The sequence below is a fragment of the Spodoptera frugiperda genome, chromosome 12 (assembly GCF_023101765.2).
Source record: "Spodoptera frugiperda isolate SF20-4 chromosome 12, AGI-APGP_CSIRO_Sfru_2.0, whole genome shotgun sequence".
Lineage (NCBI taxonomy): Eukaryota > Metazoa > Arthropoda > Insecta > Lepidoptera > Noctuidae > Spodoptera > Spodoptera frugiperda.
Window position 1 is genome coordinate 54,795 of NC_064223.1, and position 17,536 is coordinate 72,330.

General features: G+C 36.6%; 1 protein-coding gene across 2 annotated transcripts in view; it reads right to left on the reverse strand.

The window, feature by feature from the left end:
* Nucleotides 1-7,283: 7,283 nt before the first annotated feature.
* The window catches only part of LOC118262632 (uncharacterized), a 110,473-nt gene continuing 100,220 nt past the window's right edge, over nucleotides 7,284-17,536 (reverse strand). For both annotated transcript variants that reach the window (XM_035574158.2, XM_035574157.2), the window contains 3 exons: nucleotides 10,093-10,222; nucleotides 9,796-9,853; nucleotides 7,284-9,711 (listed from right to left, as the gene is read on the reverse strand). In XM_035574158.2, coding sequence (XP_035430051.1) covers nucleotides 8,176-9,711; nucleotides 9,796-9,853; nucleotides 10,093-10,222 — 1,724 coding nt within the window. In that variant the 3' untranslated portion in view covers nucleotides 7,284-8,175. The remainder of the gene's footprint in view (nucleotides 9,712-9,795; nucleotides 9,854-10,092; nucleotides 10,223-17,536) is intronic.

The window sequence follows — 17,536 nt, forward strand, 5'->3', positions numbered from 1 at the left end:
ACTCAGAAATAGTGTTCAGTTTTAAACTAGTTTCATTAATTCGTGTCAGTTCCTTGAATATAAATAAGTAATTGATGGAAATCGGTTGGAAATTAGTTCAGCATTTTCTTTTTTTATTTGGATCATCACGTGAATGAAAAACTTCTTAAGTTCTTGCGTATCTCAGCCCGTAATACGGTTAGGCGTTCAAATCTCCTTTGAAAGAGAAGATTTATGATTTTTTATTCATAAGTTTTTAGCAGTAGTATGAAATCCGAACAGCATTCATTTAAGAAGCATTTGATACGGTAGATGACTATTTTTTATTTTAATCTCCGTCTTGTAGATTATTTTAAAATATTAGTTACGAATTTTTTATTTTCTTATGGAAACAAATACTTTCGAAGATATTATATTGATTTGAAATATCGCGTGACGCCACTTCTAGGTACGTTTTATACGTAGAAATGATATTTTCCCTACTCCTAAACTTTGATTCGTTTTATCTAAGTATTGTTATCTTATAAGAATAAAAAATATGTGTCTAATATTTTTTCATTACCTCACTGACGGACTAAATAGATTTTTAATGTTTTTACCCCGTCATCATCCCTATTATACAAATGATTTTTTTCTGGGATTTAAAAAAATCATAAGTTACGTAAAGTACTTAACTTAACCTGTAAACTTCATTGCACTTCTTATCTACTAGACTATCCAATCACAGTACTATCGACGTATTTCATCAAAATTTAATTAAATCTAAGTTGGTAATAAAAACAAGAGTGACGTCATCGTTGTTGAGTCCAATGACCTCTCGATGTTAATTGACTGACAGTTCATAGTACACATACCTGTGCGATATTGTGACTTTGTTTATAATATGTACTTTCTAAGATTATTTAGACACCACTGACAAACGGTGAAGGAAAACATCGTGAGGAAACCTGGGCTTATAATTATAAGTTTGAAATCGCCAACCCGCATTGAGCAAGCGTGGTGATTAATGCTCAAACCTTATCCGTGTGAGAAGAAGCCTTTGATCAGCAGTGGCCACTTATAGGCTGATGATGTGATGTGACACAACAGAAACCTGTAAAGACACACACATAATCCTCTTTTTAGGGTTCCGTAGCCAAATGGCAAAAAACGGAACCCTTATAGATTCGTAATTTCCTAAATCGGTAAAAGAAAAAAATAGTCTTCGTCAATTAAGTCGTCACATTTTTATTTAGAAAAGGAGATATAGATTTATATCTAGTATCTAGATTCGTTCCCAATCCTGGCTGTCTATTTTCGCTGTCGTTTCCAGCCTGTCTAGATTTGATTTGTCAGTAATTCGATATATTTTTATTTCACTTCAGTTTCAGCTCGTAGGCTGTATGTGTATGTGTGCATATAAGTGTGTGTGTGTGTGGGTGTGTGTGATTGGGCAATTTGGTAATGTTCCTGGGGCATTTGTTTTTCTGCTATTTTTGGATTTAAGTATTGGGAAATGTATTATTGTTTTATTTCCATTAGTCATACTCGTAGTTCCCATCACATTGTCACGGTTTTGATTTCTGCTTGTGGCAACAATTTATTTGTGGGTTCTTTAAATTGTTGTGTTAGATTTCGTTATGGTGTGAATATTGTGTTTATTAATCACTCTTGGTATAGGACAAATCCTGGTGTAGTGGTCTATGGTGGGGTAACTTATAAAAAGCAAAATCGTTTCTTTATGGAGGGGGACATCCAATGACTTCTCCCGCCTTGGGCGAGGCGAGAGCGAGTATCAGACTCTTACTGACTAAAAACCACCCCGTTCTTATTCCTGCTATACTAATAAGCATAATCCGCTGACCAAAAAAATCACAACTCGTAAAAGAATAAAAACATACATCTCATGTAGATAGGTACATGTCATGTACAGTATGAACAAAATTTTAATCTAAACGTTTCTTACGAAAGAATATAAATGTAACATCGTCCGTTTGAGTTCGACATCAAAAGATTAATAAGTATAAGATGTTCCGTACATCTGTTCATTATTTCCGTCGACAATTTTGTAACGTCCTGTTTATGTGGGCGGTAAATGTTACTGTGTTTGAGAATACAGATACGAGCTTGTAAAACTATATCATAATGGTTTTTTTAATTCTGTATTATTGCCTCTTTTTATTCTATAAATGGGTAGACAGGAGTGTAGTAGAGGAACATATTTGTCATCACTATCATTCCTTTCTTTCTAGTAAGAGCCATTAAAGGAACTGTAAATTTGATCAGCTCACTGTTGCTGTCTATTATATTGTTGACGAGCGGAAACCCTCAAACGGTTTCGGGGAAAAAACTAGGGAGTGTGGGATTTTTACCTCACTAAAGGAGGGTTCGGGTCTTCTTAGTAGACCAACCCTGTTTTGATACCTCCTTATGGAGACTTATAATATGTCATCCTTAAACCTCTCTGTTAACATTTCTCTCTCTGAGGACATGACCACTGTGCCGCTGTCTTTTTTGAAGTCTCTGACATATGTGAACCTTTTAAACTACAATGTTCAACCTGTCTGTCAAGCTAGGAGATTGTGGCATTCTCTTTTAAGTAGAAGATTCCCGTAGTCTAGCAGTGGAGTGAAAAAAAGAAAAGAAAAAGCATTTATTCGACAAAAGATACGCATACAAATACAAAGATTATATATATAAAAAAAAACACAAATACTTTAATATATAATACAAAATAATAATAATAAACTTAAAAGAGTAAATACAAGAACAAAGAAACAGTGAAATAGAAGAAAACAGTGAAAATAAAATAAAAACAGAAATTAAATATTACTAAAAACAATTGTGCCCACGTTAAAAGGGCCTCCATCTCAGCATTGCGTTGAGAGTGGGCTCACTGACTGTTGGTGATGATGGTGTGGTTTAAAAGCTTCATGGATCAATCACTATCGCCCGGACGGTTACAAGTAGTACATTTGACCTATATTCCATTCTATTAGGTGTGAAATGACCGCGGCATTATTAAGATATCTCCATATAAGGCAGGACATGCTTGTGGTCGAGATCGAGACCGGCACTAGTCGAGGTATGTCACGTATACCAAACTACGTGGAGTATCGTTTGTTACGGTAAGCTGGAGCTACATTAGAAGCTAGGCTTTAGCGATCCCAGAGCTGCGGACTACCTAGCAGGTTTACCGGGGCTCCGGCTCAAAAAGCAGGAGTAGGAATAGGGTGGTTTTTAGTCAATAATAGTCTGACACTCCCTCTCGTGTTGCCGTGGGCGAGAGAAGTAATTAAATTATGATTTTACTCCTTACAATAAGTCCATAGCTACAACATATCAGTCAGTGCACACAACATCCTAATTAAAAATTAAATAAACGTTTTTTATTTGCGAAATTTGATAGTGGTCATCCAAAACTTGTGAAGCGGCAGTACTCTGTTCCAACAAAGTTTTTTTTAGAAGGGAGAAAATCATCGTATGGTTCCTCCCGATCTGAGGCGAGAGATAGTGTCAGACTCTTACTGACTTAAATCCATACCATTTCAACTACTGATTTGAGCCAGAGCCCCGAAACACGGTAAAATATTATGAATATTTTTATAGTAAACTATTAGTAATCATTAGTATTCAGTAGGTAATACGATAATTAAAAACTAGCATTGTGATACGTAATTCAAATAAAACAAATTACATTTATGAATTTATTTCAGTTATCGCCTCGCTCTCACTGTAACGCAGTCCTAACATCCGCGTTGCGGCTCCCAGGCAGCTGTGATGCGGCAGTGAACGTTTTGCGAAAAAATGTGTTTCCAAATATCAAATAATGTCGGCAACGATTCCGCACATAGTGTTCTGCCATGAATTTATAAAATAATACAGGTTTCAGCTGGAGTCAAATGGCTGTGAGGACTGGAATAGAGAGATAAATATAATATTTTATGTTTTGTTTCTGTTTAGTATTCAATATATGCGAATGACCTTTTTTTATCATAGCACAAAAATGGCTGGTAAGAGCCTGATGTTAAAGTAAATTGCATCAGGCAAAGATTTTTCACGTGTTGTTTCGGATTTTTCTCAACAATAAACTTTTATTCTTCTGCGGATATCTTCGTTTTTTATTCGGTATAGCACAGTCCTTTCCATAGCACGCTGAGCGACCTTAAGCTTCTTTATAAGGCCACTTTTCAGTTCCGTAGATCATCGCTAGTAACACACGTGCCCACTATGAATATGATTTAATACTTATTATCAAATGACGTAACACCTAAATATAAACTTTGATCAAATATTACAGTTAACTATGGCTTTAATGACGGAGTGAAATGTTTGTAAATATCATAAGGCTGATAGTTAACAGGTGTTTATTTTAAAATAAACGGTTAAAGCGTTCACGGTTAGCCATCATTCAAACTTTATGGTTATAATTTGTGTTCTAACTGAAAGATGGGCTGAAGAAACTGGTCGATCAATCCGTCAATGTATTTTGCACCTATTGTTTTTGTTGTAAAGTTTATTTTGCGTTAACAGTTTATAATAATGTGTAGGTTTAATGGAGATAGATTGGAGGCCTTAACTGTTTTGCTGTTAGCTTTTCTTAGTGATTTTTTTAGGTTTGTAGGTAACAGGACCAATTAGACCATTTAGACGAGACTTTCAATTTTATCTTATAAAGAACTTATATAAAAACACAATATTTATACTTTATGTCTTTACCTGCGAGCCCTGCATAACATCCTGGAGCTGCGGACTGCCTAACGGGTTACCAGGGCTCTGGCTTGAAAAGCAGGAAAAGGAACGGGGTGGTTTTTAGTCAACAAGAGTCTGACATTCCATCTGACCTCGCCTAAGGCGGTAAAAGCCACTGTATGATTTTCCCCCCTCAAAAGTTTAAAAAAAAACTCGAGAGCCCCTTTGCTCAGCAGTCATACTAAAAACCGGTCACCAATATAGGAGTTTTAGTATAATAAAAAACTTTTCAGCATTAAAAATAACAACAAACTCTCAAGGAATCCATACTCTTACAAGACAGGGTTTCAGTAGAACTTGTAAACTACAACTTTAAAGTAAGGACCTTCCCGTAACGTATACCGAGTACCTAGAAAAGTTCAGTGTTTCTTATTTTAACTATTACCGTTATATTTTTAGCTCGCCTGCAAACTTTGATACCGGATAAACTTTTAAGGACTTTTTAGAAAGTAACTGGGTCAGTTTTAACTGTGGTAATGACGCAGGTGTAGGTAGTACTTTATTTAAGGATACTAAAAATAACTAAGTATCCTTTCGTCTGTGTGCCGTTATAAACTTAGAAATTATGGGATGGATTTTTGTGCGGCTTTTACCAATATATACTTAGTTGGTGTGATTCCTGAGGACGTTCTTGGTTTTGAATTCGCGGCCAAAGAACTAAAATAAAATTAAGAAATGACTCTTGTATGTACGATATTATTTAGACACCACTAATAAAGGGTGAAGGAAAACATCGTGAGGAAACCTGGGCTTATAATTTTTAATTATAAGTTTGAAATCGCCAATCCGTATTGAGCAAGCGTGGTGATTCATGCTCAGATTTTCTTTGTGTGAGAAGAGGCCTTTGGTCAGCAGTAGCCACTTATATGCTGATGATGTGATAATGATGTACAAAATCGCTTGGAAAGATAAAGTTGACAGTTTCGCAGGCAGAGTTGTTAGAGGTGAGATCAATTTCAGATTCGATACCATTACTTATACATAGTAAGTACCACGGAACAGAACGGGAAGTGGCATCCAAAAAAATTACTATGGGAACCAGTGTCGCCAAATGCACACAAATTAAATGCTAATCATATATTGTACTTGGGAAGTACAGACATCCCATACGAGTTTATGAAATTTTTCATTTCATTAAAAAATTCTGAATTTCAAACGAATATACTTAAGTTTGCGGTAACCTCCTTATACTTTATACTTATTACTTATTAAGTAGGATCCTAACCTTGATAAGTCCGAGGTTGCATACCGCCCCAGGCATATGTTATCGATCCACATTCACAAGTATTAGGAACCTTCCTATAAACCTATTAGGCTATTACTAATTCATAAATGTAAGGCTTTGGCTATCACTGTAGAGGCTATGATGTTCTCTTTAAATAGTCGTTACATTAATGTCTTTGTAATAGTTTTTGGTTATGATGATGATGTAGCACTGAAATATCTAATTTTAATGAGACTTACATAGGTACTATACTTACATAAAAACAATCTCTTCTCAACTTGACTGGTTCTTCTGGTGTTCTGGCGAAATTGGAAGGATGGATGCTAGAAGTTTTATAAAAGAGGTGTATCCAGTATAGATAATGCTTAGTAAGTCCATTAGACTTACTTCGACTAAATTAATAGAGACATATTATAAAAGAGCCCTTCTTCTCTATTCTGTGAAAGAGCCTAATTAATTTAATAGAGGCGACATATAAAAGGGTCAAATTATAAGCTCATTCAATTGACGAGCGTGCATGAAGAGATTGCTGAATAGAGAGAAAAAAGAGATATGTCAGAATCGTCTCATGAGCGTTTCATTGTCTCTGCTTACGATAACAACAGCTAGTTTGGTAAAAAAGAGTTTGGTGGTGAGAATTTCAACAGAATACATTACAATTCACAACTTCTGTTGCTTAATGAACCATTTTAAATTAAGTAACACAAGTTAATGTGATACCATAGATTACAATTTTATTATTCCATATTCTTTCTTGCCAAATTCTGTGTCCACAAAAAAATACTATAGCTAATTGGAGAAAATCCAGAAAAATATCTTATACAGCGATATTAGATTTAAATAATGCGTTAACGAATGTTGATCGCTTGCCTAATGGTTACCAATAGAGTAGTAAAATGCCTATTGCAGCCTCCGGTTTCGGTAGGCATTTGGTGAGGGCAGGAATGATTTAGTGTCTCCTATGTGGGGGGGAAGTTGTGGTTTATTGTAGACTAGTTTAGTATATTTATATCAGTCTGATTGGGAATATATTACTGAATATATTTGGACTGTCAGTGTCGGTTACCAAAGTCGGTTGAGTAGTATTTTAACAACTTGGTTAGGCAACTTTACGGGTTGATACTTTACTCTACCTTATTTAGTTTACTGATTTTCAAATTTTTTTGACCCATTTTTTTACATTTCTTCTTCTTTCATGTTAGTTATTGTTTCAATAATTTTGTTCTATGATATCTGTTTAACTATTTTGGAATGGAAATAAAGTCTTTAACTCTGTCTATGAAGGCGTTGGGTAAAATTAAGTCACAAAATCTGCATACAAAAGTATCGGGTAAAATAAAACAAAGAATACGTTCGTTACCGTTATTATTGGATAATTTAAAATGCATTCCGGCACTTAAAGGTACCATTTTACATGTCTTTATCTATACATTTAGATGCATAAAGTTTCATTTAAATAAATAAACAATAGACCCGTTTTAAATTAGTTTACATTAAATTATAAATTTACAAAATCGATATAAATTAAAATAAAAAAATACTGCATTTCATTTTGACTTTGCGTCTTTAAAACTTAATAAAAAATTGCACTAGAAACTATAAAACATTTCGTTTTAAATGATAAAAAATAACATTGTTCTATTTTGTAAACATTGATTGGCAGAGAAAGTGACAGAGAATTTATATACAGAGTGCTCACTATTGCCACTGAGGTGCCAGTTACAAGGTATACATACATTATGTATCAAATTTAGTACGTTCTTAATACATGTTTCGCGAGAATCGGCACTCTGTAACATTCGCGGCAGAAGGGAAGCAGTGACATCATTTATTTACCAATACCTACGATGACAATGTAACACCGATCGTTTAAAAAAATGTTTACATTAGAATCACAATAAATACAATAATTTACTTACTCGACTCGACTTATGTTCCGCTTGAACGACACTTGAATATATCACGCGAATATTGTCTACGTTACTTATTGAGTATTCCGTTTCAAAGGAAATTTCTTTCTGTTTATATTCCAAGCAATTCCTTAATCAGTTCTTATTCGATTTAGGGGATATGTCTTAAATGTGTATGAAAAATGTATTGAGGATAATATCCAAGCGGAGAATAACTCGAGTCCTACCTTAATAATAAGCACTTTGGAATCGAATTAACTATACTTTACATAGCCATATCAACTAATCTCTACATACACTTAGAAAATCTACATAATTACAAACGTTTCACTAAGAATCTAGACTTTTTGAATTCTTCAGAGATCTAGGTTGTTGTACAAGTTTATTCTTTTTGTTCTTATTATCTAAGGCGAAGGTGTCGTTGGGGCCGGCGGGGGGCGTGTTGAACACCAGGTTCTTGGCGCTGGGCACGCTGTTCCCCGGCGACACGCCGCTGTCCGTGCTGACGGACGCGGGGCTCGGGCTGTCGCTCACATTGTTGCACACCGTCAGCTCCTGACCAGGGATGGACACGATCTGACCTATCGGCTTCTGCCTGACTAGATTTATGCTTTGGCACACGTTATTCTTCACTTCACTATCACTCGAGTCCTTCTTGTGGTATCGCGTCAGGGTGCCGGCGGAGCCCGCCGAGTTCGGCCGGTACATCGGCATGAACTGCGCCTGCGGGTAGTACTGCATGTCCGGGGGAGCCTGGCCCTGCACCCAGGGGCCCATCGTGGACACTACGGGAGGCATGTGTGTCCACATCGGCATCTGTACCATGTGGGTTCCATCTGCCATCGGGCTGAAGCCGGGTGCGACTGGCATCGGCCTCACGACACCCACGGGAGTCGGCGCACTGTGCGGCCGCATTGCTGGGTGCCCATACTGAGCCATGAACTCCTCTCCCTCGTACATCCTATTCGGAGTCGGGTTTTGTGAGTAATCTATATTAGGGAACACAGTGTGTGGACTTCTCTGTAGATATGTGAACATTTGCTGCTGCGCTTGCTTCATGGCGACGTACTGCTGCAGGTGGATGGCGGTCTGCTGCCGTTGCTGCGCGATGTCCTGCGCCATCGTCGTCGTGGTGTTGCCGTGTATGTAGTAGATATGTGGCTGAGTATTTACTTGTGTCACCGGGGACTGGCGCTGTGTGCTGTGTTTGCTATTGTCTACAGTATTGTTCTGAGGATCCTGGTATTCCTCTGGAGGAGCGATGTACTTGGGCGGTGACGGTGGCGTCACCTGCTGTGACATTGGGTAGCTTATAATCTGCGCTATGTATGGTTGTTGGGACTTGGCTGAGTGAGCTGGACTGTGTGTTTGGAATGTTGGGTTGAATGTTATCTGAGACATGTCTTGGCCGTCTGGGTTGTGATTCCCTCTGTAATCATTGGTGTCATTCTTCCTTGGCTTTTGATTGTAGGGCGCGACTTTGGGGTTGTTCTTCCAATTAGCTCCGGCGCTTTGTGGTCGTTTGACGGGAGATTTAGTGGGATCGTGCCAGTTGTCGCCATTGATTTGTCGTGGGTCTGGTGGGTGGTGGGACTGTGCGCTGTGTGATCTCCGTGGAGGAGGTGACATGCCGTCGGGGACGTGTTGTTGTCTGTAGCACCGTCTCCCTGAGCCGGGGCTGTTCTGGCGTTCAGGAGGAGGTGGTATCGGCCTGGGGACTCGTCTCCTGGCTGGCGTGGGTGGACTCGGCTGCGACTGCGAGGATTGCGTGGATAATGAAGCAGACCTCCACTGGTCTATCAGCACCCTTCGGCGTTCATGCTCTATTCGGATTTCTGTTTCGCTGGACGAATCATAGTCTTTGCCCTGGAGGAAGATATGGTAGATTACAATGATTGTACTTTTACCTATAAACAAAGGTGTATAGTTTTAAGAAGTAATTATTGTTACCTTTTCGATCTTTTCGTCCAACATCTTGAAGAAATCTTGTTGACTGGCTGACACCTCACTGTAACAGAAATTCCTTATATACCATACAATTTTCTGCAAGTTTCTGGATGACCTACCGTATTATTAGTCAATTGTGTAAAGAACTAATTTATTGAAAACGTGTTTCAGCTAGCTTGCAAGTTTCAAGTAGTAGAGTCAATTGTGTAAAGAACAGTTCATTTACGAATTATATTTTAACAACCAACAAATCAGGACTATATGAAGACAGAAGAAAAAAAACAGCAGTAATAAGCTTACAGCACAGCCGGGTGGTTGGTGAGTGGCAGGATGTGTTTGGTGGGCTGTTCTTGTTCCTCCTCATTGTCGTCAGGGGGCGCTGCTCCGCCGGCCGTGCCCTCCTCCTCGTCCGCCTCCTTATCCGCTGCGCCTGCGCAATGATAAGGAAAATCTTAATGATTAAGGTATTTGTATTTTTTATTACTATGGGACGTTTTAATGAGTTTCAAGTGATTGAGAATGAACTTAATGCTAAGTACGTATCGAACCCATATTTAGACTTCATGTTATTATTAGTCGAATTTTCGCAAAACTGAGAAATCCCTAACAGCGCTTTGCTTGACCCTAGAATTAGACCCAGGATCATTTCTTCGACAGTCCCATTCCACCATGACTGCATGGTTGGTGTGGTGGCTAGGCAACCGGCTACCGCGCAACGTGTACTGGGTTCGATTTCTGCACGAACCACTTCTTTGTGTGATCCACAAATTGTTGTTCCAGGCCTAGGTATCATGTGTAAGTTAAATTGTATGTTCGTAAACGCATTCACGGCACAAGAGAAATTGCTAGAGTGGGAATATGTAGTTCCAAAAAAAAATGTTTTTATAAAAAAAAAATTCCTTCTTAACTCTAAAAAAATGTCGCACTACCACTCAATAACCGGCTCTTGCGAGGTAGATAACAAAAATTGGCATAAGACATTATTATTACGCCCAACTTTAATATGTCAATGTCGAATCACTTACAAAGTTCAGTATTAAATTATTAAATGATACATCCATAAGTAGCTACTTAATAGCTATTACCTATTACCTAATGGATTGCATGCTATAACTTAGTGCATAATATCGTTAATAATGCAGTTAATAATAAATAATTCTGTCTGTCTGTCCGTCTTGGTACGTCAAAGAGGTTTTAGTATTGGTTGGAGGTGTACCAAAGTGGTAACACCCACGTATTGTATCATAATTGGTACATTATATAATTGGTACGTAGGAGTGTCGATTCAATGAAGAATGTGGGAGGTTTTTTTTTATAAAATTGTGGTAGAAAGTGTTCGTTTTTAGTTTCATTTTAAAATTTTGGTGCGTGGAAGAAGAAAGGAAAAACACTTTTTAACTTCAAAAGAGCTAAGTATAGGCGATGATTTGGCTCTTTTACTACAAAGATCATGTTTTAGAGCTCGAAGGTCCTGAAGGTCCTGTGTAAAAGGTACCTACAAAAATAAAATTAACTAAAAATTATAAACTAAAATGTCTAGTACATATCATTCGTAAAGATGTACGGCCTACTACAAGCATACTCTTGCTAAAAACATTATTATTCCTATAATTGCTATTTTTATGTAGACAATAGTCGATGAAATAAACATTTTTATTTAGGTACCTACAGAGAATTAAAAAAGAAAAATAGGTACATTGTTTACTCTTGGTTGCCGGAACGCAGATCTACGGAAGACATAATGTATTTTCAATTGTGGCTTATATACAATACTTTTAATATTTTCTCCACTTACTGAAACTAACATGTAGTATTAATGTAATGACCATTTTTTGACACTATTCTCTATACATTCAGTTAACCTTACTTACATCCATTAAGTAAATTAACTTCGCAGAAGCATGTAAAAAGTGAATAAAAAACTGCAAGTATGATAGTGTTTGTAGTGGCAAATGGCAATTATGCGCTAGATAATCTAGATTATGCAATTAGCTAATACTTATTGATCTAAAAACAAAACACCATCGTATGACATACGAGTACCTAAGAGTAAACCAAATAAGAAAAAAATGGCGAAAATAATGCCTTTTCACATTAAATGCAATGGATGGATGTGGGTATAAATAAGTGAATTGTAGATAATGCAGTGACAATGTTATATTAATTAAGATATTATTGTTCTCATGCGAGTGACTATGTATATCTTTTTTTATGAAAAAAAATCTTTAAACCTAAACCTAAATAGTAAACCCTTTTCCATTTCTTTCGACCACAACATACTAATATCGCAATCATTCAAAAATCAAACTTGTACAATTTGTCTTTAAGTCTAATTTACAGGAAACCGGTATAAACGGCGTGGCGGTAGACAGTGAGACACCGTCATTCACAGGGTGCTACAAAGGAGTGCGATTCATTACTAGCCACAAAGAGAAAACTTGTAAAATTCAGTCAAAACGTCCATTAGTAGACTGGAAACTAAAGTTATTCCTTTGACCTGCTCGCTTTACTTCACGTTGCTGTTGGCCGCTTTACAAACTTTTAAGTACAAGATTTTCTTTCTAGATTTTTTGAGTAATTAAATTTCGTTTCGTAGATTTTCAGGTTGTTTCGGAGTTACTGTGAAAACGACTTGTGATTTGTCCTGTAGACTTGTTAAGCTGCAGTTTTTTGGTAGTTAAACTGTTTAATCGCGCTTCGGGCTTAGCCTGCGGTTCCATAGGATAAAAATATCCTAAGTGTTAACCAGACCATAATGTACCCTTGTTCCAAATTTCATCCCGATCCCTTTAGCCATTTTGACGTGATTGAGTAACAAACATACACACAAACTCACAAACATTCGCAATTGTAGATAAGTAATAATTTAGAAATAGATTAAGATTAAATCCATCTCCATTTTTTTTTAGACTTTGCCCTACTCTAGTATTTTCTCCCATGTCATGGGTGCAATTTCACATGCACATAACAATTTACAACGTACAAACGAAAATAATAAAAAAGAGACTGCGGCATATAATATCTATCTTTCTTAATTTAAAAGTTAAACGCTTTACTAAAATTATTCAGCAAAATAACGCATCAATATTTTCAATAACCTTCCTGTAAAAGAAAACAAACTAAAAAAAAAATAGTAATACCAGCGAAATCCTTTCACATTTTCCCTTTGAAAGCAACGAGGTACAATAAAAAAATAAAATAAAAAAAGTTATTCAATAAAATGGCGTCCATTTATAGTGGCTCACTACAGCGGCATGATATAGGAATATTTGCAATTTAAAACATGTATATTCCTGGAACACTAGATCGGATTAATTAAGGGAAACTGTATATTGCATTTGTAACTAGGTCAGATCTCAGTATATGGAAACACGCGTCGTATCTTAATGTAAGAAGATTTAATTTATAGAAGAGTTATGTAATATATAATGTATGTGAATACTAGCTTCTACCAGCGGTTTCTATCACGTTCTTGAGGGATAAAAAGTGGCATAGTTGTTATTCCAGACCACAGTTTTTCCCTGTTGCAAATTTCATTCTGATTTCTTCAGCCGTTTTTACGTGGACAAACAAGCAAACATACAAACTTTCGTGTTTATAATATAAGTGGGATGTATTCTAACGACCTCGTTCTGGACTGAAATAATCTCATCCTTTCCTTTTTTTAAGGGGGAAAAATCATGGCTTGGAACTAGTCAAGTTCCTCGTTAAATAGTTACCTGAGTAAGCCGATAACATAATAATTAATTTAAGTCTCACGAAAGTTATAATAAAATAATACCGGATATCTTGAAATATTAGACAATTTTCGAAAATACATAATACCCAATAATAATATTTTACTCAATCAAGGAAACCCAATTTCGATCGGTGGAAATAGAGGACTTCTGTGGACGCCTTTGCCCCATCAAAGAGTCATAGGACCTTAAGTCAAGTAAGAAAACTACCCTTAAACAATTCGCTGGACAGTCGCCTCTATGACTAACCGACTACCGAGATCCACAGTGGTTAGTACACACTATTTTATTCATTGTTTGTTTTAACATACGTAGAACTGATGCGAGCTACACGCAACTCCAATTTGTACGGATATCAATGCATATTGGATTGTATTTACCTATAGCCAGGTACCGGGAAATATATGCTGCAAGTCCGATCAATGTTAGGTACTGTTGCTATGGAGGGGAATATTTTTGTAAGAATATATTGTATATTATTACAAAGTCAAAATCATTTTATTATAATTTTCGTGAGACATACTAAATTAATTATTATGTTATCGGCTTACTAGCAGTGCGACAATCGCCGCGTTGTGTGTCGCGGAATGCTGCTCATGAATATGAGCCTTTAGCATGTCATGAAACTAGTCGAGTTCCTCGTCAAACAGTTACGTGAGTAAGCCTATAATATAATAAATAATCAAAATCAAAATAGACCAGGAAGGTAATTTTGAATGTAATATAATGAAAAAATTAAGTTCTTCTAGTGAATCTATTTGCTCGTTCCTAAGTGTAGATTCTTATGGATAAGAACGAGCAAGAAACGGCTAATAGATAGTTTCGTAGTCTTTAAAAAATTGCATTGTTTGACTGTAGACGTAGTGTAAATAGTAAATAAAGGATCTGCTGACCTCCCCAGGACGTAATTATGTATGTGTAGTTTTTATTTACATACTTCTATAATCTAATAAAGTTTCATGTCATATCTGAACCCTATTATTAGATACAAAGACTTATTTCACTCTCAACTTGCTGTGAACGCCTTACAATTAATTTGCTTTCATAATACTTAATTTATTAAAGCATAAAAATAATAAAACACACGTAGGTATAACTGTATTTTATTTCAACTCAAAATCAATTTTCGCTACCAAAAAGGACTCAAGTCGATACCAGCGCCCCTAGCGGCGATTTCGAGCTCGCGTTTACAGGACCGCCCGTGCCCGGGACAGAGCTACTGTCGATGACCTCTATATGGGTTGATGAACGTTTATGCACTGCGTACATGTCAATAAATGAATAACTGAACTAGTCTAAAATTTTAACCTAGGTTTAAATATAGGTCTTAGTGTAGATAATTTAAAGTTCATATTACGACTGTCATCATCGCAAGGATAAGTAGAGATAAGTGCAGGATATACTTCGATAGGTACTTAGTAGAAACCAAACCTGTTGCTCTTTTAGAGTTTTGTAATGTTATCATGTATAAGAATAACATTTTGGTGCAAGAAACAAAGAAAAACTCTACACTAAAACTGTTTATTGGATGACATAGCTAATGAAATGTGGCTGAAACAATGTTTAATTATGTACCTTTCTATCTGTCCCTTTTGAGCGTTAAAAAGCGTGATTTTATAAATCTACATTAAAATTATTGTACATATTCTATTTTAAAAAAGATTTAAAGCCTATTGCCATTGCCATATACCGGGCACATTTCCAGACTCCGTGCTACCACTGAGGAACCGAAAAAAGCCCAGTAATACTTCGCCCGACCCGGGAATCGAACCCGAGACCCCTTGCCCGGCAGTCGCACTTGCAACCACTCGGCCAACGAGGCAGTCAGCAGTTTCTAAGTTTACCAAAATTATTGTTTTCTATTTAAAATAAGTTTTAAACAGAGAGGAGTGGAAAGAGGATAGGGAGGCCTTTGCCCTGCAGTGAGACGATCATGGCTGAAATCTAATCTAAAATCTATCGTTTTCTCTGTTTTCGTGGAATTAGTTCCACTACATAAACTACCATTTTACATATCCATTCCTATGCAACTCACGTTGCAGCATGTGTCACGGATCGTCACGTCATGGTTGGCATTCTAACGTCACGTACCTGACAATAGGGCTCATGATTGCACCCTGGATGCACCGTGTAAATTAAGTTACATGGTGTACTGCAAGCAGGGATGTGACGTAAACCTAGTTAAATGCTGTGTTAGCTTTACTTAAATATAAAGGCTGCCTTGTTTGCCGAGTGCGACTCCCAAGGGGTCTCGCGTTCGATTTCCGGGTCGGGCAAAGTATTGCTGGGCTTTTTTTCGGTATTCCGAAATTTTCTCTTTCGCAATTCTCGAGCAATTTCATCCGCTTGGCTTCTATTGATCATAGCGTGACGTTTGATGTTTTATCGAAAAATGGACTACCTATCCAATACAAAAATAATATAATTATTCAAATCGGAGCTATAGTTAGAGAGTAGCGCGTACAACCAAACAAACTCTTCAGTTTTATAATTAAATTACTGTAGACTATAATCACTAATTAATAAAACCTAACAAAACGCATTTTGCACTCAATTACATAGAAATCCTCTTATACAACAACTACTCCAATAACTTCTAGTAAGCGCAGTGCCATAAGTTTTTATCACATCTATTATTCGGCCATATTGGTCTGGGAATCGGCCTTAATTCCACCATGAGGTCGTATTAAAACTAGGATTATTGCTGTCCACAGCTGGGCGTGGGCCAAGTTGCTGTTATGTAAGTCCTGATGATATGTGGCTGAAGGAATCGGCACGTTTGTACCGACCGTATCATAAACTGTTTGAGAGGACATTGTTAAATGTGAAGAGATGTTGTGTAGATATGCTGATTCCTCATCATCATCAATATCAACAGCCTATAAGTGGCCACTGCTGACCAAAAGCCTCTTTTCACACGGACAAGGTTTGAGCATTAATCACCACGCTTGCTCAATGCGGGTTGGTGATTTTAATTCAATAATTAGAAATTACAAGCCCAGGTTTCCTCACGATAAATATGAATTCTGTAATGAAGTTCAAGGTTTAAGATAAAAGGCTCGGCCTCAATAAAAAAAAGTTGTTAAGGTATTTTTGTACTTGAACAAAGATATAATCTTCAAATATCTTGATAGGGCTTCTAAGTTTGTCAATATTAGAACCAAAGATAGCCTTTTAGCCAGTCAAGGACATTTATCAACGTTGTTGTAAGAGTCTTCAGGTAAACGAAGGGAACATTATAAGTACTTGGAAACTACTTAAGAACTAACGGATTATACATGATTTTGGAATAATATTATTGCCAATGCCAATGCCAATAATTAAAATTATTGTAAATGTCTGAAAGGGGTGAGTAGATATTTTTTTTAATTCTGAAACCGCTACACATTTCACAGCAGCTCGCATAGCCACTGTGTCGATGATAAAATGAGTCTTCATTTAAATGAAACATTCATATTGCGGCAATCAAGTTGTAAGACCTATGTAATACCAGCTATTCTATATTGTACCTTGTAGAAAGTGTATATTCTGGGGTAATACTATAAAGTTGAGAAAACAGATAAGTTCATTGAACCAAAGACCCTCTCAACATTTGCATTTGTGAATGAATGTGACAGTGAAAAGATCGAACAAAATAGATATAAAAAGTTTCAAAACCATTAAAGTTTGAACCTTATCATCTATATCGTAGTTATTATATTTATTTGTACCTTCCAAACTTCGAATAGGATTATCAGGGATTTGTATAAGTCGGATAATATAATTTGTAGCGTCCGTGGAATTTCAAAGTTCAGAACTTAATGCCAAAAGGATAAACTTCGACCAAGTAAAGAGGAAATCCTTTGAACTGAATTCGTTAAGTAAATAATGTATAACTTACTGAGAAATGCTTAGGATACCGTAACCGAACAATTTGTTTTTTGGTGTTCTCAAAATTATCATTAGAAATTTTATAAAAAGCAAGACTTTTACCACAAATATCATAAGACGAGGCCGTCAGGAGTCAG